Source organism: Cataglyphis hispanica, chromosome 7 (assembly GCF_021464435.1).
Source record: "Cataglyphis hispanica isolate Lineage 1 chromosome 7, ULB_Chis1_1.0, whole genome shotgun sequence".
Classification (NCBI taxonomy): Eukaryota; Metazoa; Arthropoda; class Insecta; order Hymenoptera; family Formicidae; genus Cataglyphis; species Cataglyphis hispanica.
The window spans coordinates 6,204,257-6,228,822 of NC_065960.1; the positions used below are offsets into that span (position 1 = coordinate 6,204,257).

The following is a 24,566-nucleotide window of genomic DNA, read 5'->3' on the forward strand; positions in this document are numbered from 1 at the left end:
TACTTGATAATTATTATTCTTATTATCCGCCGTATCAATATAAGCCTCTCATCAATTCACAAGCGATCAATCTGAAAAAATATCAAAGAGCACAATTTTACTTTCCCTGATTGTCGCAAGGTGATCACAACTCTCGTGTAAGCATTTCGCTTAGTTAAAACATATAAACTTAATAAATTTCCACGAGTCCACGCCTTTGGCAACTTTCCTTCGTTACGGGAGTCGCGTCATCGCGCTAACAAAGGAGGTAACGCGATCAACGCGATCTAATTAATCTGCCGCGCGCGCTTTCAACAAAATTCGATCGCGACTTGCCTCCCTAATTAGCCTTTTCAACGGAAGTTTACGAGATGTTCCTGCCTTCGTGCAACTCTCTTGAACGTTATAAAAATCTATCTACGGAGATATATAAACAGCACAAACTCTTCCATTGAATAATTCCTATTGTTGCTGCCAAAATACTCAACGTATATCATCCCGACCGGAAGTTGATAATTGATTTGACTCAAGAGCACGATAACGCAGGAGAGAAGGCCGCATCGAGGACTCACGAAACTCTCGAAAAGCTGCGGGACAACTTTCGAGAGAGAGAGAGAGAGAGAGATTGCCTTCTCTTCGGCTTCTAGCGATTAAACACGCCGCTATAAAGCGCAACAAACGGGCGCTGGCGGAATACGTAACGCGATTAGCGATGATCCAATTAATCCGTCATTGTGTCATCTATTTGGGCGCTTCGAGAGATCGGGATCTGATCGAGCGTGCGTCCTAATTAGCCTCGTCGTCGGCTAAGTTTGCGAAACGCGGCGATACGGAAAGTGCATCGTCTATGCGAACGATGCTATACGATTACGTCGTACGCACTGTGTGTACACGAGTGTGTCTATATATCTCCCGAGGTAATGTATATGTGGCGCCCGAGATCTCTCCTGGGTCCAACGTCGCGCACATTCACGAACCTCGGAACTTCGATTCATATCCGGCGCGCAGTATTGTAGCCTAGCTTAACATAGCAGCGCGCGCGTCGTTCCATCATCGTGATAACGATATCGCGAGATCTCATCGGCGACGTCGTAATCTCCACGCGCGACGTGAACAAATTTTGCATGGAAATTACGGCTACTTGCCTTGGCTTGAATTTTTATAATATTGTTCTTTATTTTTTTTTTTTTTTTGCAACTCATATCAAATCAAAAACGGAATCATGATTTTCAGATCGCATACGTGTATAGTTGCACAACTAGTCTAGTTTGAAAACATTTTTCTAAGACAGATAAATTTATTATTTATTTATTATTGATTATTGATAACTAATAAATTATATATAATTATATATAACTATATATATATATATATATATATATATATATATATATATATATATATATAAATTATATATAAATAATTACATAAAAAAATTTATTATTTATATAAATAATAAATTTATTATATATATATTATATAATTCTTTTTGAAGAATTATTGTCAAAATTTACGAAAAAATACGGAACATGGAGAAATATTTAGAATCGTAAAAGACGAAAGCTTCGCTTCGTTTGCAGGATCATTATCCAGTGCTACGCATCGAGACGTGTTGCCTTTCTATCCGTCGAGGTTATCGAAGCGCTGAACTCATTAGAAAGTTCCTTCATTAACCTGCTTGTAACGCGAAAGCTCTTAATCCTCGGAGCAGCGGATAAAAACGGCGCGGCCTTACGCAAGTTACACCCGATATCGTTGATGTTATTACGTTCGATATTACCGCGAAATTGCGCGGCCGCGGCTGTAAACTTATTAATCTCGCGGTATATGAACAACGAAGACGGCTCGCAGTCGGCGAAAGCACTGACATGATCAATGCGATCTAATTAAACCACTGTCACGCGGCTTGATTACATCTGGTTTAATTAGATCTAACAGTTCTCTATATAAGTCCTCTATATAACGCCATTCTCTATACTGTGCCAAGAGATTCCATCGATTATGTCGCGCGTGGTTTATATACACTCACGTATCCCGTCGTTCTTCGTCGAGCGCGTATAATAAATCAACGTTTTAACAAACTCGCGACGTGATTAATTTACATTTTGCATTTAATGAACACGCCCGGTATAATTACGCGTAAACATCTGAAAATTGGTACGATTCCCTCGAATAATACCGCGATGTATCGGCGGGGATCAAATTTCCCTACATTATTATTTATATTCACAAATACAAATATTAATTTGTGATTCAGTGAGCTTTCCACATTTGCATGAAAAGGGGAAAGAAAAAAGAGAATTTTATAAATTATTATTAAAATCAGCTTACTGTTGTTATACAACGCCATATATGTATATAATTTATTGTATTCTTCCTTACATTTTTATGTAAGGCTAGAAAATAATTTGCGCGGACGTTGATCCAGCGATTTTTCCCGCGAGGGGGTTAAATTACTGCCGACAAGACGGATGACGGTAATTCCGCAGGAGCGACTTAGGGGCTAACGAGCCCACGGGAAGACGTCAATTATGGACAGCCATTTTTGACCAAGATGCAGATGCACGCATTATACTCGGTCGAATTAAATTACCGTCATGGCAGCACACATCTCTCTCTCTCTCTCTCTCTCTCTCTTTCTCTGTCTCTCCCCGAAGCGGGATTCGTTACAGGCGTCCCATAATTGTCTCATCAGGCGAGTTTGCGGATTACAGATGCCGTGGCGCGTACCTATGCCACGTATTAACTACCGCATACGCTTAATTCCTGTACACGTATGACGTGCATATATACCTTACAGGCATACAGTCGCGACGTATATGCCTGCCGCGAACAACCGTGAACTCCGTTTCCCGTATCCAGACGACGTGTAGTCGGCCGTATAACTCCGCGGCTCTGTATAATTTCTCTAACCTCGTTCTGCCATGGGATACTACTGCCGATTATATTGTACCCGCAGATGCGTTTCTGTGTACTCCCCCGACGGTACAGTCAAGGTACAACCCGCGTAAATCATCCGCCTCTAATTTTCGAGAGGAATTAATATCCGCTGCGCTGGGATTAACAACGCCGATGTTCGCGCTACTACCCCACGAACTCTTAAGTAACACGCTCTCGTTTCCGCGTTTAACTCATGTGGTGCATCCTAGATGTATGTGAAACCTTTCTTCATTGTAAAAGAAACTACTTTATCAAAGTAAAATTATATCTTATTAATTGTGTGTATTTTATTAAGTTGTTCAAAAGTAGGTATAAAGATTTAAAAGATTGATTAAAAACAGATCTAATTTCATTAATTACGTATTTTATGTAAAAATAAAATTAATTACGCAATAAGTCTAAAATATATTTCGTTTTTCAAATATATAAATAAATTCTATTTATATATTATACGACACGAAATGCATCTAAAGTATATACATAACGACTCTATAATCGTGTTTTGTAAGAATCGGGTCTGTAATTTTTTTCTCGAACGAATAGAATCGTGAGTAACAAACTTTACAATATTAATTATTCCATCTTCAACACGAAAATCATTCATTCTAACGCAGTTTTTCGTCGTATCGTGACATAACGTGTAAGTTGATCTCTTCAATGAATACCATTTTCGCGATATCGTCCTTCTCTTTGTCGTATTATAAATTATTCATAGCGCGCCATTTGTTGTTCAGCTATACCGTTACATTAGTCGAGTCTCGTAATTGCTCGCGGCGAACTATCCTGGTGTTCCAGCGTCCTCGATCCAAGTTCTAATTAATCCAGCAGCCAAGTACGAAACACGATCGGCGATCGCGTCCGTCCTTTAATTGGTCATCCAAGTAGGTCTCCCGTTCTCACAGGCGCGTTCTCCATGCAACGAGTAACGAACGATGCATCTCGTCTCTCGCGTAAGCACGAAGTGACGGGTATGTTTCGCCGGATATATCGAATCCGAACTCGCTTCGTCGAGACGTTGCTGCCGTCGCGCTCGGACATAAATCAGCAACGTCTAATTTCCTATCCACGTCGTACTTGTAAGGGGAGAGAGAGAGAGAGAGAGAGAGAGAGAGAGAGAGAGTGTGTGTGTGTGTGTGTGTGTGTGTGTGTGAGGGGGAAAAGGAGAAGAGGATGGCGAGAAGGGGGGTTTTTGCACTGATTCAATTGCAACGCTACGCTGGGACACGTACGCGCGTATTAGAACCGACTCGAGACGTAAATCACCGGCATCTAATTTCCTAAGGATAACGGAGAGCGCTGTAAATGCGCCTTCTGTAAAAGGGCCAATGGCCGAGTGAGGATTCCGCGAATGCAACCGGATTGTAAAACGATATATTGCAGCTAATCAAAGCTGGTCTCGTTGAAAGGAAGCAAAACGATTTATACATTAATAGAGAAACCTAATTAAGTACAGAGATTGATCCTGAAATATCCATTTTAAAATTCTTTTCTAATTATATAATTAATAATTTTAATTGATAACAATTTTATAGTTATTATATACAACAATATCAGCACACACTATTATCATTTTCATTTTGTATCACTGTATAGTTTAAGCCATCTGGAATTTTGTGCTATTAATTAACTGTTAAAGAGCGCGACTATTCATAATAATGAGATAGATATTAATTAATTACATAAAATATGTCATATACATACATATAACAAATGTGCTTTTATGAGCTCTTACTCATAAAATGCAGAGTTGTTATTGCTGCTACGCAACATTCAACAAATGTTATTGTAATTATACTTTGCTTAATGTTACAAACTCAAAGAAAGGAAACGAACAAGATAAAATTAATATCGTAAAATTATTTTTCCGTTTTATTATCATATCACTTTATCTTCCATTGTTATTTATTTCTCCATGAGACAACGAAAATGTTCCGTTTGGTTAAACGTTACTTTTTCATTTACATTTAACAGTGAATTTATCGAGATAACATCGTCGTGTATGCGAATAAAGGTTAATGGTCATGTTTATTTTTGCTAAAGCGGAAAAAGATGATCGATACTGTACTCGTGAGGAAGAAAAAAATAGATCACGCGAGGAAGGTCCGTGAAAGACGATAAAGACGGAGCTGTCTCTTCATTAAAAGCTCGGTAATCGATACCACGAACTCGGAGCGATTTCTCATTTATCAGAATCCGGCTATAGATTCCTCGGCGAGATCATCGTACAAGATCCCTCCTGTGCTAAGGTGGGATCGATTGCAGGCGAGGCAAGAATTTCTCACCGGATGGACGATCGCCTCGTGCCCGGTAACTGACCCCTAAGGAAAGGATAATCCTCACTCGCAGGATAAGGATCACGCTAGTCCGATTCGAGCACCAAGTTTGCGCTAATAAAGCGAGAGACTAGATCCGGAGACTAAAGAAGGATATAGGTGTAGGATAAGAAAAAAAAAGAGAATGTCGAAGGAGCGAAGAGAAAAGCGCAAGTGAAGAAAGACAACGTGGATCGGGCGGTGGGAATGAGAATAAACAGCAAAGCTAACCCGAAGGAAACAAACAGAGAAATAGGAAACCGCAGATAGTAAGGAATGAAGTGAAGGAGAGAATAGGGATTTGTACGTGTGTGTATATGTTTGGAGGAGAGAAAGAGGCTAGGATTGAGATGGATGCGGGCGAGAAAAGGTAGCGGGTGGTTGTTCGAAAGTGGAAGACGACACGGCGGGTGGTCGGCTAGGGAGCCGCTGCTGTGATTTAACCCGGTTTCGTGTCCCAAGCTAAGGCAATGATATCCGCGTGCGCGGAGAAACTGCGAAGTTTCTCTCGCGCTCGAAACTTTTATGATACATCGCGCGCGGCCGGAAACTCTGTAATTAAAACTGGCGTGTCAGCGTGACCGGCGTAACGAAACGGAGACGGCGTCACGAAGACGGTTACGTGTGTGTAACGACGAGACGATAGCGACAAGCCAATTTAAACTTATTCGCGGTGCAATCTCAACAACGAAAAGTACCTCGACAAATGTCTATGCAATTCATTGATACATTGTATGTACGAAAATATATTTAATTTTTTTACTATCGATTTTTTATCTAGATTTCTTTAAAAAATATCTATAATACATCTTAAGAAATCTAGAAACTTATCCTTTATAAAAAAAAGAATTGTCATTTTTGTTTTATAATTTCGTACACGTTAAAGATTTATCAGATTGGTATGAGTTTTTGCTTATCAAGTTCGAGTGATAACAAGAACGATAAAATTCCGCAGCGAGTCAAGAGACAGACGGACGATTTAGTGGAAGAAGAAACCCACACAGTCCCGGAAGCGAGCTGAATCCTGAGGGCGGGGACCTCTCGGTCTCCTTCCTCATAACGCGACGATTCATCGGAACCGCTCGAATCACAGGATTGAATGCGACGTGAGCGCGCGAAAGGAGATCTCGACGAGGAATCCGGAGAGCAGTTCGCGCGTTAGTTTTGGAGCTAATATTTGAAGTTCCTGAAATAGTTACACGCTCGGTCGCATAATGAGCCGAGCACTCCGGCGGCGATAATCATTCCTCGCGAGAGAACAGACGAGAGGGCGCGCCGCTACGCGAATCTTCACGAATCTCTGTGAATCGACGTCGCGATCTTACTGCGGGAAAAGGACAGACTCCGAGAGACAAAGAGCGGCAAGTTTAATAAGCTCGCGTCCCTATGGGTAGAAAGAGAGAGAGAGAGACAGAGGAAGAGAGACGAGGCAGAGCTTTCATTCGTCGAATGCAGCTTGGTGTAGCGACATCCGATAGACGAGCAATGTTACGAGCTATGCATCGTCGTCGTCGTCGTCATCATCCGTCTACTGCTTCTCGCGATGTTCGCTTCATCGTGATTCCACTGGCTATACATTAGACTTCGGGATTTCGGGACGATGTTACCGGGAGTTGACACGAACGTCTCATTGATTTCGCGATCTCCGGAATACTCGGCGCGTCCGTTATGACGTCCCAGTCACGAATTATGCATTAGATCTCGACCGCCAAGTCCTGACGGGGAGGTGGAGGCGAAATCTTCGAGGAAATGTCAGAGAGACGAGCGTAAGAAAGAGAGGGAGAAGATAATGGAATAAGGATGCTGTTAACCATTCATCGTTACATCGAATATCTATTTGAAATTACGCTGAAAAGAATGTGCTGAGATGTGCTTTTATTTCAGTGATGGAAAATAAAATTCTATATCTGTATCTACTAAATTAATTAAAACATATATAAGCCTGCTAAATTTCGCTCGAATTAAAATCAATATTCGATAAAATTTATTTTAATAATAGAAAAATATGAAATAAATTCAATATTACTTTTAATTATACTTATAATATATACTTTTAATAATATTGAAATGACCTGATATTACTTTCATCAACATTATATATGTATATTGAAAATGTTACTTTTATTAATTTATAATTAAATTAACTTTTATATTAAAAGGAACTTATTCTTCTATAAATTGAACTTCGATTTGGAACGTAACTGAAATTGTGCAATTCGACGAAAGTTGTCGGACGTGATGTATCCGAGAATCAGACATCGCGTAACTTTGACGAGGATGTTACAACTGGCGGTGCTTAATTGAAATATTAACTCTCGGCCGTCTTCGGGCACAAAGCTTAACTTAAGGGCAGGTGGTTCTAAGCTCGGGGGACAGCGATTGCTCGACTCAAATCGAACTGTACGAACGGCGGCAAACGACCGGTGACAGGGTAGGAGGAGAGGGGCAAGTTCCGACCAAATTGTAATCCGGTGATCCCCTGCCTGTACAGCCAATCCCGCGGCCGAACTTCGACGGCAACTCCGGACATAACTCCGGGAGAAACTTCCGAGTCCCGGAAACGGGATTAAGAGGCGCAACGTGAAAGCTCATCGCCTCGCCAAAGGAATCGCGCCAGTCTTCGTCGGCGGGCGTTGCTTATTAACTCGCAGCGAACTCATTTATTTCGCCTTACCTCCACTTTGTCCATTAGTGTTCATAACTGCCCCTGATTTCCGCCCGCCAACAATATACACACACACACACACACACACACTTAACGGGAAGAAATTTGCAGTTCTTCGAGAGAACGCCGGTCGCACAACGGTAGCAAGATTAGTTTCACAGACTGTTAACCGCAAAATATTTTTGTTTATTGAATTATTGTTTAAGGAATTTAAACAGAAATTTGATTCTTTTTTTTAATGAGAATTTAATAAATTCCCCTCTTCTCATTTATTCAAACCTTTTGATTATTACTTTAATAAAAGTTTTCTCTGCAGCTGCGTAAATTAAAAATTATTGATAATGAAGGAAAGTTTTAGATAAGAAATACAATATCTTAATAAGTGATTAGATATAGTAATTTTATTCAATTTTTATCACTTGTCTCGTTTTATTTATATTGAGATCCAATTCGTTCGAAAAGTCGTTACTATCGAATAAAAGGATTGAAAGACTCTCGTGAAAGGATCTTGTAATCAGGTAAACTTATTAACCAGTCTCGTTGAACACCCTGCGGTTCGCTGAATCATGCACACACCTATTATCGATTTGACGATATCTATAGCTATAAAGCAGTAACGTAACATTTGTAGAGATGAATAAACATGAGAAATTAATGTTATTATTTGATATCTCAAGTATCAACATCTTCTTATAACTCAGAAAAAAAGTATGCAAACTATTTTTTTATTAAATATTAATATTTATGAAATTCTTTATTCATTTATGAAAGTTTTAAATGTTTGAAGCTTTAAACTTTATATTATTTTATTGCAAAATATAGACTGATTAAAAACATACACAACGTGACCCAAATGTAGCATATGCATGTGATTCACATCATGTTAAAAAGTATGTTAAAAAAATAATCGCATTTCTTTTTTTGTCTGAGAAGTATGATATAAATACTATTAAGAGAAGGTTCTTTTTCTCTATATGTTTTCTATATTCCTCTTTGATATATCTGCGTTACATCTGTTATCAATTCACATTCAAAATGTGTTATGTATCACCCGTTATATATCGCCTTGGCAAAGACACATCAAACTGAAAGCTATGGATTAATTTTGCGAACATCTTACTTACTTTGCGCATAAAGTATCGGTGGTTTCCGAGCACCAAGGCATCGGGAGCTGCATTCCTAATCGCCACCCCATGGCGGGCGCGCCACTTTTGGGACCGGATGAGCCAGCGTCGAGTTCCCTTAGGAAGGGCGCGAATGGAAATTGAATCGTATTATCAGTCTCAGCACGCTCGCCTGCTTGCCTGTCTTCCCCGTGCGAGAAAGAGACGAGGGAGAAAGAGAGAGAGAGAGAGAGAGAGAGAGAGAGAGGGAGGGAGAGACAGGAGATAGAGCGCGTGACAGGCCTCGTGTGTCGTGTCTAGTTATTCCCTGTTACCAGACCGCGCGCACTACGTAGACGCGATGTTCATTATGGGAAGTGTGCGGTGTTTTAGGATGTCTCCTCGTTCTGAAACGCGCCACAACTCTCCTATATTTGGCGATAGCTTAGGCGAACGCGCGCTTTGCTTCCTCGCTTTGTCTCATGTTAGATTTACATCTAATGTAAAGAGATTTTGTCGTTAACTCCTTATTACGTATCGGTTGAGTAGCTTTCACTGGATTATGACTGTTTGCCGTTATCAACGTTAACGAATCGTATTAATTATACACGGCATTAAATATTTCAGAATTTTGCTTTGAAACTTTTCATTACATCGCAGGATCTGCTGAAACTTACTTTCTTTCTGCAATTGTTTCTCTTCTCATAGATTTTTATTTCTAGAATTAACAAGCTTCTCTTCCTCTCTTTTTCCTTCAAAATTAAATTTTCTCGACATTAACTTTATTAATGTAACAGTCATAACGATTTTAAAATAATATCCTTCATTCCATCTTTACCCTCCTACGATATCATGTATTACTGCTTTTCTCCGCTCATAATTATTCGCATATTATAGCTGTCTCGCATCGTTATTATATTTATGCATTGCGAATAGTAGGATTCATCTGTGCATGCACTCGAGTGGAAACATTCTGTCTGAACGCGTAATAAATGCTACTTTCCCTCGCTCTTTCACTCCCGCGCGTATCTAACTTACGCTTCATTTTCCAGTCATGTCGCATATATCTCGCACTCGTACTACTGCCGCGCCCGCCGGGCTGAGTTGCGCCGTACGCTAGCGGCGGCGTAGTCCTCTGCAAATTGTAGGCAAGCTCTCGGCGGGTTGTGTACATATCCCTAGGATTTAACTCACAGCTCCTCTCCAACGTACCCGAGGACTCGGACAGACGTGGCGAAATGGAAATCCGCAAGCCCCGACTATACGCCGCGCGCTCACAATAATTGTTATTGCACCGAGGACGAAGAAGCCGAATACACGACGACGACGACGACGACGACGTCAACGTCGACGACAACGATAACGAAATCCGAATGTGCACGTATACACGGTGCACAGTTGACACATCGCAGTTTCGCCGAATCCACACGAACGCGGAAATGTGATTGAAGTCCGGATTTTAGCTTAGATCAGGTGCCGCGGGCACTTACAGACTGTTATTATACGAATGGCGGAGACCCGACGCGGTTTCCATTCAAAACCGCAAACGGTATATTATTATTTGTTTTCCTTTTGCTGGAGAGAAAAGGACGGATATTTAGAAAGGTCGTTTCTCTTTGCGCAAAGTTTTCACTTGTCGTTAAGTCATCAACCGTTAGATTTTTCGATTCAATAGCGCGAAATTATTTTATTATCAAATATAAATGTAGTATAAAAGCATAAAACTGCTTCTCATATAATTTTACATTTTTGAGATTTTGCAAAAACAGACGGAAATTATCTAAAACTTATTGTAATTATTAAGTTACAGCTGTCTCTATCATATGATATAATTTAATATATTTTAAAAGGTGAAATCATTTAGATAAGATTCCCTTATGAAGATTCCCAATTTTTCTTTATCCATAAAATATTACTTTATATATAATTTAGATAATATATAAGTATTTATAAAATAACTCTTTGAATCTTTGAAACATTCCGGCTCCGACATTGTTGTGACAAACGTAAAAAAGTTCCATTAATCTTTCCGCGATGGAAAATAATCGAACCTCCTCGTTTCTCTCTTCTCGGTCCTTTTCTTCTCGACATTAGACTCTCCCTGGAACACGGGCGGCGCTTTTATTTTCGTGGTAATATGGCGTTGCTCGTCCTAAAATCTTTTCGATTGCGGTACGACCTCAGCATTGTCTTACGCTCGCTTAAAGCTCGCCTCGTGAAAGCGTCCCGTTAGACGGATAGCGGATATCCGGATTCGAATTAATTTGAACTCGATGCGATATTCGCTTGCAAAAACTTGTGATTTCTATACCGTCCAATTTAAATGTCGGGAAAAGAAACGGACGGAAAGTACGTATCGATGCGAAAAATTTTCAGGAATGTGTAAATATGTTTTATCTGAAATACAATATAATACATTCTAACAAGAAAATCATGTTATATGCTCGTTAGAGTTTGATACGTTCGAATGTTTGAGTTATGTTTGATCTATTTTCCGCTACTAATTAGTTGACGAGAGTTACGGATATATATATTGAGTGCTAACTTTGTTCAAAGCTCAAAGCAACCAAACCAGCGAAATGTAAGCGCAATTAAATAAATTACGGAATTGTTATCCGCGTAATTTGTTAAATTTAGTTAAGCTTGTTACTTCGATTGTTTGTGCCAATTTCTTGTATTATAAATTATAAACAAATTATTTTTATTAATATATATAATTTATATTTTTCATTAAAAAATAGAAACATATTTTATATTATTTTCTAATTTTTAAAATATATCTATAAAACGATTAATTGTATTAAAAATAAAAATTATATCATTAATTTAATGAAAACAACTAACATCACTCTGCAAACTGAAGACAGAATGACAAACATTTTACACCCACCAAATGCGATATCATCTCATTTCCATGCCATAAGATTAATCATTATTTTCGAATAAAGATGAACACAAAAGCGCGGTATATCGACGTTTGCCGTTCCAATCATGAAAGTAATAATGTCAAAAAATTTACGCTATTCGCACGCTTTATTAACTGCGAACAATATTGACCAACCTTAATTCCGTCGAGCGTGTAACAGATAGCTGGTGCGCGCTAAACACGCATGAATTCGTGATTAACATGCGACAAAATGTCCAAACGCGTCATGACGTGTCTGTAAAAACGAAATCTGATTATGTAAAATTAAAATCGATTCTATATATGGATGACGGATTCACCAGTTAACTCTCTCACTTGTCATGTTTAATATAAATCAGATTTTAGGAATTTTAGGAAAATGTTTGCAAATTTAAAGATACTTAAATAAAAAATAAGACTTAGAGGATATACTTATATAAAGATGGAGATATTTATAGAAATATTTAATATAAAGGATAAAAATGAAGCAAACTAATATTAGTGATTTAATAAATAAAGCGAGGATGAAAAAAATGAAATAAAACTAGAGGGAGAAAAAGAGGGAAACATCTGCGGTTAATTCGGAAGGTAAATTGTATAAATATTGAAGCAAACGAAGGAGATGTTTGATTCTTTTTACACGGGCTTTCGTTCCTTTTCTTCAATAGAACTTTATCAAAAGGAGCTTTATTACGAAAATAAAATATAAAACATTTCAATTGCACGCATAAATCAAAGGATACATTCCAGTTATTTTACATATACTTTGCATATTAAAAAGATACATTATATTTCAAGAAAAAATTAGCGTAGCCTCTAATAGTATAATTGATGATTTTTAAATAATACAACATTAATTAGAATAAAAATTAATCTAGGTAAAGGAATGAAATTTCATATTGTGAAGAAACCATTTTAAAAATTAATATTATAATAATTTATCAAGAAAATATAAACTAAATATAAATATGTTATTATGTTCATCGTCGAAGCGCCGCCATATTCGTTCGTCGAATTAATTCTGCTGAATTTTGTTTAATTAGTGAGCTCATCTACTGCACCGCTCACAATTCATTGTTTACCACCCGCCCGTATGCGCGCGCGGCCTAACACGGGACATTAATGTCCCGCGGATTATTACCGCGCGATAAATTACGGTTGTCCTGGACTGCGCGACACGACGCGACGGCTTCCCTTTAACGTATGACCAAAGCCGTGCGGTTTAATGGCTATCCGATTCCAGCATGAGCTTATTTATTCGCGCGAGCAATGTTCTTTCTCTTACTACGTCGAGTCCTACATCAGAATTTTCAAGAAAAAATCAATTGAAATTAAAAAAAAAATATTTCACATAAATAAATACGAATTTATGACGGATAGCAACTGTCGAGACAATTTTCACGTAATTTCAAATTGTAACACATTAAAGCTGTAAATAAAAAAGGTAGCTTGGAAAATATAGTCGAGTACTGTGATGAAAAGATGATTACGAGTTTTCAATTATATACATCGCTAAAACTTTGTCGCAGAAATTAATGCATTCTTGGTTCAAATAGTGAGACCGATTCTACATTGACTACTTCCGGTTAGAATTATGCTGAAGGAGAAGTTGGTGAGACTTATCGATCAGAGTTTTGCTTCGGTAACTTCTTAGACAAATTGGCCAACGAGAAGAATTAATGATGCCGCCGGCATAGGGCGGAAACGCGAGACAATAAAGCGGTGCGAAACTTTGTTTGATGTATAAATAATGGAGCGTAGATCCAATTACTTGTTACAGAAACTACTGTAATAAAGTTACGTAGTATTATAAAGGATACTATAAAAATTGTAAGTTGTATCGTGAGATTAAACACGATATGTCTTTCTACTGTCACGCGATTCTTGCCAACTTTTTCACAGATTTATACAGAGTAAATCATTTAATTTTAGACCTCGTCTAATAAGTCTTATCACTTTTCCTCGCAGAGGAAAACTGTGCGGAGTACTTATTTCGTTTTATAGCGTCAAATAAATTTCCATTTTCCATTTGCCTAAAAAGAAGTGTCAAAATTATATTCAAATTTGCACATCATACATTTCTACTTCTCTTTGTCTAAAGTTCTTATCACGCCGATACCTTCGACATATTTCCTCGTTAATTACCCGAGAATCGCGAACACGCGCGTCTACGTGACTCGTGAATTTTCCTGTTTTCTCGCACCGGCCACGTGTACGATGATGCACGGTGGATTATGCGGGCAAGCGATAAATTACGGTAGACGGGAATGGCTTTCGCGAGGGCGCCGCCAATGATACGAAAGGTGGCACACAGTGTATACATATATACGGTCGAAGCACAAGTCAGTCGCGCGTGACTCGCGGCCTGAGCGAAAATGTCACGGAAGCGCGTTAATCTCATCCTGGCGTATAATTCAATTCCGGTTTAACCTCGTTATCCGCCGGCTACGTTTGCTCGTTAAACACGACAGGAACGAGTCCGCGGCTTTCGGAACGAATCATAAACACGCGCCCAGTTCCTCGAATCATTCCCTCATCCTCGCCTCTGGATACACAGTGCGGGTAAACATTTTTTTCGTCCCGCCCGCAGTTGAAATTTTATTCGTTATAAATTTCATTCGTTTTACGCAAAAAAAAAGATATCAGCCATATCGATTCGTTTCAATTAAGTGGGATAGAATCCCTGACGTGAAAATTGCGTGCTTTCCGGCAACGTAGAGAGCAAAATAAATACGAATCGATGAATGAGATTATCGAGAGAAATAATGTAATAAATAATTTAATAAATTTTATAACACACTGCTTTGTCATATTATTTCCCGCAAGTACCCATCAAATTCGCTGCGTTATTAACTTATCGTAAAAGTTTCTCCCCTTAAAAATAATAACGAAAAAAATATGTTGAAGTGAATACGTAATAATTAAAAATAATATTATATATATTTTGAATAAAAATGTAATTAAAAAGATGCACTTTTTAGACACGATTGAACATATTATAGCAGGATCGAGATGTAATCTCTCCCCTTGTATGAATATATTAGAAATTCAATTACATTACTTCATAGAAGTACTTCGCTGGATTAACTGGTGCGCATCTATCTTATCCTTTTTGTAGAGAATGTAAAAAAAAACGTCGGAATTACCATCATTCGCATATTGGAGTATCGCAAATGTGATTGCGAACGATGTTGAACGACAACAACGACGATGACGACAATGAGACCACGAAAAAGCGGCGCGGGATGGGTTTATCAAAAACTTCGATCACCGGCAAATGGAATCGAGAATGAAGGCGCTTGTATATAGCGGGACACACGATAAAGAGGAAAGGGAGACAGAGAAAATAAAGGAGAAAAAAAAAAGAGAGAGAGAAAGAGGAAAGAGAGGGAGATTCCGTGGGTGGAGAAACTGCAATGCAACGACCGCTGAAACTTTTAGCAATCTATCTTAGAAACTCTTCTCTCTTTACGGATCTTTGGCTCTACGCGTTTCTCTATAGGGTGTATCAGAATGTAAAGAATATAATATTCTTCGACGAATTCAAAGTCGTTTTCGTTTTGGAGAAAATTTACAAGCTATAATTTTTTGCACTTTTTAAATTTATTATTTTTGTTATTTCGAGAGAGTTAATATTCACATTTGAATAATTGATGATTTAATATCTGTTTAGAGTACAATATCATCATATATATTTAAAACTTTTAATACGATCTATAAATGTTGTAGTTTTTAATATTAGATAAATTAATTGATTGAGTTTCGATCTTAGGTTGAAAAAATTTGCCCCAAAAATTTACGCTGTTTGCCGAGCACTCTGTATATACGCGCTATGTCTTCGGTGATCATATATACGTGAAAATAAGCAGCCTGTTCTCGCGTTGATGTAAGGGGGACCGTCAGCCTCCTATGCTACGCCGCGCACATAGATTTTAATTATGCGACCACGTCGACCGCGTTTCAACCGCGTTGACACAGTAAATACAGCAGGCTTAAAACTTTATGGATCGCCATTCGTTGGAGCGAGCACTGATTACAGCCGTCGTACGGGATGAAGGCTTTGCACGTAGATTGATTAAAAATTTCTTATATGAAACTTTAATCTCCGATGATATTTGTTCTAAAGAAGCGCGACGTTGCACGCTTTTATTCTCGTAGAATATGTGATGTGGAAGTGATTTAGAGTGTAGTCAGCTAGGAAAACTATGATAAAAAAAAGACGGCATAAAGATTTATAAGTATTAATAATAATAAGCTGAGAAAAAATATATATAATTCAATGTTTAAAAGAGATAAAGAGTTGATTATATTAAAAAAAAAACTCTAATAATAATCTCGAAAGGAAAAAAAAAAGATTTAAGAAAGCTTCAATAAGAGACTGATTTTACTATTCAAATACTGCAGAAAAATTTTACAATATCCCATTTTAATTTCCGCAACAGTTTGAATTTATACATTTAAATGCAGAACACTTTACTTTCCGCGTCAAGATACGACTGTGATGGAAACCTGCTATTGATATTATTTTTCCTGACAGATCGAACGATACTCAATATTCGGGAAATTCGTTTCGTCGGAAATTTTCACACGTCCCGCGTCTCGACGATATGAATATCAAAAATTCACCCGAATAAATTACAAGACTATGTCTTCGGCGTCAGAGGACATGAGAAACTTTCATCACAGGAGAGTCAACTTTCGCATTATCGAAATTAAATCGTGAACTTTAAGCGGTATGTTTTAGCGCGGCTGAAGGCGCGAGAGTTATCGCGAAGGAATTCGTCGGTGCATGCTCGAAAGCGCGAGATCAAAAGCGCAATTTCGCTTTAAGGCGAAACAAGTTTCCTCTCTTATATCCGGCGGAACAATCCGACTCAATGACCAATAAAGGCTCCACGACGAACTTTCATGAACCTGCAACATCAATGAAAGTTGCGACGTAAATATGACTTAACACTGCGGGGCATCTTCTATCTTGCGTGAAAATCGTTTGGCGAAAAAATACAAATTGTGCTATATTATTTAAACATGCTGACGATATAAAACATTCAATTCGGTTTCCTAAATGATAAAGCGATTTATTAAAATATAAAAATATGCTAACAAAAAAAAAAAAGAAAAAATAAATAACAATGAGAGAGGAACATAAAGGGAGAGCATGGTAATAGAATTGAAGAAATACTACAAACGTAATAAGATCGCAAATATTAAATTTTCTGTAATTATTATTATAATCTTGAAAGTTTAATAAATAACGGTCTACTGGAGGCTATGGCGTGATAGCAGTTTTCATCTTCCGATTCCCCTAATCGGATTCGCGTGACCAAGAATGCAGTTACCAACCGCCGACCTAACCGGGGCAGACGTGAAATAAAAAAGGCGGTTAATCCGTTTTAAGCTCTTCCGGTTCTTCGTGGTAATAACAACAAGTTAAATTCACGATCGCCGGTTGGCAACCGGCATGGGATGGAAACCATAATGTAAACCAGAGGTGAACCGCATCGTGAGTTTAGTGTCGCTGCGACAATTATCAAGCTTCCGGTGAAAGCTTCTTGGATTAAAAAAAAAAGGCTCTTTCTCATTTGTTCTCTCTCTCTCTCTCTCTCTCTCTCTCTCTCTCTCTCTCTCTCTCTCTCTCTCTCTCTCTCTCTCTCTCTTTCTCGGAACGGAAAGAAGAATAAAATGTTAGAGGCAACAAAGATGCGAGGCGTAAAAAGATCTTTTACGATCTTCGCTTTTTCTCATCAATTGAAAAATAAATCGGGACGGTAACGCGTGAGAGGAAGTTATAACGCGAGAAAAGAGAGAAGAGAGGAGAAGGGAGGATAACATGGAAATGCGCGGAACGAGCCGCGCTTTTCCGCGGCAATCTCGTTACCTCGGAGCGTCTGAAGTCTTGCTTCTTTCCGATCGCGATACAAACAGGATTACGTAAATCCGATTTACTAATTACGCGCGCACGGCCCGTTCCTCATTACGGTGCACTTTAATGGCACCTCAACGCTTTCCGGATGTTACGCACCGTTGATTTTATTTCTCGCTGCAAATGATGCCGCGCGCGTGCTTTGTCGTGGAAAATTTTTATGACTCATGGAAACATGAAACATATACGTTACGTGTCTCAATTCCGATACTAGCTCTTTTGATAAGGAATTGCGACGAAAAAAAAAAAATTTAATAGGCGAATATATAGGATAAATTTCAAAATAAAATAGTGTAATAATTTTTTCATTGTTACAATAATTTTAATTCGCAAAGAAATTTTCTTAAATTATTGTTCATAAAATTTGTGTGACGCTATGGGATATTTTTTATAAAAATGAAAAATATACCGCACGCTACTTGATTCCATGTTAATCAGGAAAAATGCCATAACTTGATTATACGGGTTTCATCAGAGCGCTATGAAAAATGATGCTGCAGTCTTAATGTATATGCTTGAAAAGAAAACGGGCAAGAAGAATTAAAAGAGACACCCTGCGTCAGTGCAACAGTTTGTGTTTGAGTTAAGCGCTTCATTTATGATTCAAGTTCGCGCGATGACGGATAATAACTAACGCACTTTGAGGTAATGCAACTCTCAAAAGCATGCAACGCTTAGGGAGGATTCCGTTTTGCATGCCGTTATATCCGGTGCACAATGTTCGTCACATACTTTGCGTTGACCCTCCGGAAAAGAGAATTTTATCGTTAACGGATCAAATAAAGGGTGGCGAAACTTCTAGTGGGTAAAAGAGAACTACAAGTTTCATCTTTTACATTATGACGCGAAAGGAGATTGCATATTTCATTCCAGAAGAAGGCTTTATCTACCGTCTTCTCTTCGCGTGGCGACGATATTACTCGGGGGCTCGATCAAAAGGGGAGAAGTAAAGCCGTACCTTCTTGTATAAAGGTGCTTCACTTCTCTACAGAACGTCATATAATATCCGCGAAATAACCACGCTATAGTCGCGGTGCGACGTGAATTTTCGCAAGAACGGGCGCGCGCGTAATAATTCTCACGGATTATTGAATATTCTTGAAAAAAAAAAAAAAATCAGCAAAATTCTCTAAAGAGTTCCCTTCAATCTGTCGTCGATGGAAAACGTTTGCGTATCTTTCCCGAGGATAACACGGAACATTTCTTCGTTGTATTTCTGGGTCAATCAACAAGATTCCTGCGAGTGCAGCCGAACAGAATCGAACGAAATTTACAATGAGAGAACAGCAGGAAAAACATTTTCCGAAGAAGTTTTTTCACGCGCGCGGGCGCGCTCGCTATCTTAAAAAGGACATTCACGTTTACATCCACTTGAAAGAGCAGCTCTTTCGCGAAATTGCAAGAGCGTCTAGAGGCTTCCCGCTGCATCGACCTATCGAAAGAAAGCGATGTTGTCGCGTTTGCATAATCCGGAGACAAAGGGAAACATCCCGAAGTAGCCGTCTTGTGTCTCTGCGAAAAGAACTTAAAAACGACGAAGCGCTTTTATTTATCCCATAATCGCGCGAGAATCCGTCCGTCCCCATCGTCGCTGCCTCTTCGGAGAAAGGGTGTTCAATTCTCGAGCGGTAATGAGGTTTCAACTGGCGGCGAGTTAACCGGAAGTCGTTTTCCCGAATCAGGGGTGTTGCGGGCTTTCGCGAGCGCGCGCGTCAGGCAGAAATTGGTTGCGGGCAACGACTGGCCGAATCGGAAAAACGAGCTCTCGCAATCAGAGCCCCGTAAACTCGTGCTGCCGTCGAGCCGTTCGCGCGCCGTTAACGAGCACCGATTATGAGCAAGGAGAATGCCGGAGAAATGGACGAGCTTGTTATCCCGCGACTTGTTATGCGCCACGTGACCGTACGTTTCCGAATCCGAAAGAATTTGCCGGATACTCAACGCGCTAATGATGATTGCCGAAATAATTCAGCGTCGATTTTTATTTAGCCGAACTGAGTCAACAATCTTCTCTGTGTATATACAAACGCGTAAACACACGTTTTGGAAATTAAATATATTGGAATTTAAAAATTAAATTTCTATTGTGCGATTACATGTTACTGTTGTCAAGTTGATTTGCTTCTTTGTAAAATTTAAATTCAAGGTTTAATTGCGCTGGAATTTCAATGTCGAATATGTTAGAAAATTGCGTACGGAAAGATATAAAGTGGCGCACTTGAATTTGCGTTTAATAAAATAGTGAATATTGAATGAAATATACTTTATACATTCACATGTATGTGTGTGTTGCATATTTTATATACGCAGGTATATTATATATACGATCAAAAAGTCGGAGCAATAATGCTCCAACGTTGGTAAAACGATAAAGCGAAATACACACGAGAACGCTTTTCTCTCTTGTCAGAAATATTATTTCGCTTCGCCAAGCGAGACAAAGAAAAGTTCGCATCGACAAACGTTTTTGATTTGGCGCAAACGTTTCCGCTTCGCGGATGAGATATCGCAAATCTATGCGCGCGGTAAGACGTCTACCTTGTTTAGACGCCTAAATTTCAAGGCAGATGAAGGGAGAGGGGAGAATGAAGAAAAATGGACGCGAGACGAGGGTCATCGCAAAGGCGAGGAGATAACCCCCAGCCATTCGATTTCAATTCGCGGGAAGAAGTCTTGCATGACTTGAATGGAATCCGGTGGAGAGATCAGACACTCTAAAGAAAACGCCTGAAAAGATCTCGGACAGTTTGAAAGACTTAGCTTTAACGTCGGCGATGAGCAAGAAATATTCCCGCCCGTTGCATCGAGAATGCGGAGGGAAGTCTCGACGGCAATAGCGAGAGAGGACTCGTGAGAGCGGTTCCGATCGAGACAATTGGACAAATTCCTTTGCGTGAAGTGCTGTCTTTGTCGCGGGATAGTAACGAATAGTAGAGAGAAACGATAAGATTTATAGGAAAGAACGCGGATAACGGACTGCCGTCACTTTGAGCGTATTTTAAGGAAGCTTTTCTGTCGCCGTTTCTTCTCTCTGGCGACTTTATTTTACGCGGGATTGCGGCAAGATGTCTGCCTAATAAAAATACAATCATAATACATGTATATGTTATGTGAATTAATTTCAAGTAGACTATTTCAATGGATTCTTAATATTATCGACGAGTTTTCCCTTAATGATCTTATGAAGAAAGCAAAATAATTACATAATCAATATTAATATTAAGTTAATATATATATACTTGAGAAAATTGATATAAATTTTTATATTCTTAAGAGAAGATTATCCAAATCTTTTTACTTTTTTACATAATTGTTATAAAAGTAAACGACACTTACATCACGCGTGATTAAAGTTTGTAAAGCTTTGATTGAAATGTATCGTGACTAAAATCGATGGTGGCAAATACTTTCGACGTTTTTTCTTTTCAAACGTCCCATCGCAGCAAAACAGTTTTCAATACGCCAGGTGCCGTTGATAAATGGCACGGAAACGTCCGTAATGCAGTCTCAGCTATGAGATGTCAAACTCCATTGGCAAGTTAACGACTCGGTCGTTGTAACGACGGAAATTGACGACGCGCAGACGAGATACGGAAGGAGAGAGAGAGAGAGAGAGAGAGAAAGAGAAAGCGATGATGGAGAGACGCGTTCGAAAATGCATCGCGAAATGCAAACCGCGGCGTTGGAAGCAACTGCAACTGACATCGACGGTTAGGCCAATTTCGTGGAATGTCAACGCAGTGTTCTAGATTCTACAATAGTCTATACATATATGCATATATTCACATGCATATATATTAGTCATCGAACTAGAGATGAGCTTCTCTAATTGAAACAATTTTTATAAAACATATATTATTTAGCTTTTTCCATTAAAAAAAGTGCGTCCTTCTTTTTTTTATAAAAATATTAATTAAATAATTGCTCTTGGAGAATATTTTTAAGTATCTTGATATCTTATATGCATAATGGAGCGAGACATAATAAACGGTCGTACAATTGTATCGCTTTACAGTGACATTTTAATATTTCGTACGGCTTTCCCGTTTGGGATAAAAAATCGAGACTTTACTTCTCGACTGGTGAATTTATCCCGGGATAAATATCATAATTCACTGACATAAACACTGCGAGAACTTTACGAGAGGCTTTACCCCAGAGTCACCTTGACTCGCAAGCCGAAATTCGCGCGTCATTAAATCTTAACACGCGCGACTGTAAATTGCGGACACTGACCGGGCGATGCGGAGAGCAATCGAGGAGGTCTCCTCCACATTCCGCTCGATGGACCTTTAACGGCAACGACCTGCGCACTTAAACCCAACACGTTTCGTGATCTCTCACCACCGCCTTTTGCCCCCAGCCACCTTCTCCCCCTTCCAAATTAACCCGATACCTGCCGTATTATGAGCCGTCCGGCAGAATTAATGCGTAATGCGCTCGTTACCAGCTTGGAATAAATTCTCTCACCGCACACGGCCGGCATTCCGACATGACTAAACAAGTTCACCTGCTGTGATATAACGTTATGAAATTTACAGAAACGATTTAGACAAAATTGATGGTTAATTACCGGTATACATTACGGCATAATTATTACTATATGAACAAGGTGATTAATTATGTTAGTAAGATATTTAACAATATAACGATATTGCACTAAAAAAAAAATTAAGAATTAAAAATCAATTATTATTGCGTGCTAAGTAGATTGCAATACAATTGTGCAGATTAATCATATATATATTACGTCACTTGTGTCTTTTTTCTCTTCATTAATTATTTTTGACTGCTTATAAATATGTACACGACTTTTTGTACTTCCTCTAACTTTCTATTAAACTTAGAAACTTCAATCCGATCGAGAAACGTTATTCTACAATATCGTAATAACTCGTGCAAGTTCTACTATCTATGTATGCACAGCGAAGTGCGTTCGTTTCGAGTTTCGGAGGAAACTTGGGGCACGAAACTCGCAATGGCATTTGCCCCGAACCCGCCTCCTAACCACCCCTCCGCTAACCGCGTATTTATTCTCGCGCTTAACACACGCCATCCTTTTAACGTCCCGTGCCCGCACGCTCGGCTGACAGACGCGGGCGGTAATTGCGAGACGTCTGCGGATTCTAAACGTCGTCTCTCGCGTCCACGGATTAACGAAATAGGAGTCTGAAATTGCGCGCCGCGCGAGATTAGGAACTCTATTCGTGATCAAGAATTAGAGCGAGCTTGATAACGCGATTCGCGAAAGCTGGATTGCGCTTTCGAAACTTGGGCGGAATCGTTCTCGATCTCGAGATTGGAGAATACCATGACAATGTAACAGACGAAATCATTCTAGTCGAGAAGAAGAAAAACTTGAAAATAAAATTTCTAAAAGAGAATTGCTCTCCGTTATCTTAATTAACAAATCTTTGATGCGCATAAAAATATTTCATAATGTTTAAAATATGCACTGATTCTTGTGATATTAAATTAAAATTTATCTTCTTTGATCGGGATCAATAATATTTCATTAATTATCGAGATTATTAATTATTATTCCTTATTTACGAATACTTAAAGTGGATATGCTTATGTTTCAGCGGGCGGTGATATCCAAGTGGACTTTAAAATGCCAAAAGAGGCTGTGGTGGGTTCCACGATCGATTTGAAATGCGAATGGCGAATATTGGGTGGCAGTGGTCTTTACTCGGTCAAATGGTACAAGGATGATCACGAATTCTTTCGATTTCTGCCAGACAGCAGTCAAAGGATCCAGATATTTCCTCGGCCCGGTGTGAAGGTCGAGGTATGTTTCTATGTTTGCTATGTTGAAATTTGTATTATTATTTGTGTATCATTAATCTTAATGTGTCGCGACGTTAATTAACACTTATCTATCGAAATAATCTATAAATACGTAGATAGGTAAGGAGTTGAAATATTTTTTCGCCTAACATCCATTTTTCTTACAACACACCTCGTAATATTTGCTAAAAAATGTATTGAGAAAAATGGATGATGAATCAGCAGAAGTAGAATAGAAGAGACGGCAAATTTAACGATGATCAGAACGAAGACATTATCGCAAATTCGATTTTCTCCGATTAACGGAGCACTCTCGCAAAATTCTCTCGCTCGGTGGAGCGTCGAAGAGGGAACAAGCGATCGCTCACATCGAGCGTATCCGAAGCGATTCGAAATGTTCATCCCTATTCATGCGTTTCGAGGTCGGAGGAATCCTCCTTTCGCCATGCAAGCGAAATTCCTTAAAACGCTGCTCAGAAACTCCGGGTTCTTTCGTCGTACGCGGGATTCGATGCAATCAATCTTCCCCCATCGCCATTCCCTTTTCCTCCCTCCCTCTCTCTCTCTCTCTTTATTTCCCGCTCCGGAGCATCGAGACACGAAGAACCGGAGGAGCACGCGAGCCCTCGATAAGACGAACGCAAGGTGGAAAGCTCCTGAGGGGTCGGAGAGCTGCCGACGTGTGTCGGGATCTGTATACAAGTTTCCGTGATTCCGATCGGTGGCGCTACCCTGAAGCAGAAGGCACCATCACGTCCCGATGTAATTCATCTTCCCGGGTCTAGCTAGCTCGCTGGCTGGCTAGCTGACTGGCCGGCAAAACGTGCCGTGCAGTAGGTAGTGCATCCAACGTTCTTACGCTGGTACAAACGAGGCGCGAGTTCATCGCCGCCGCGATGCTACATCATCTTTCCCGTAACTCCTCCGCACAAGCTGTCAATCGCTATCT

The 24,566-nt window shown here is 39.3% G+C and overlaps 1 protein-coding gene across 1 annotated transcript in view; it reads left to right on the top strand.

The window, feature by feature from the left end:
• Positions 1-24,566, top strand: part of LOC126850846 (uncharacterized) — a 173,130-nt gene that overhangs the window by 83,125 nt on the left and 65,439 nt on the right. Inside the window, exon 2 of the mRNA XM_050594238.1 lies at positions 23,413-23,618. Coding sequence (XP_050450195.1) covers positions 23,413-23,618 — 206 coding nt within the window. The remainder of the gene's footprint in view (positions 1-23,412; positions 23,619-24,566) is intronic.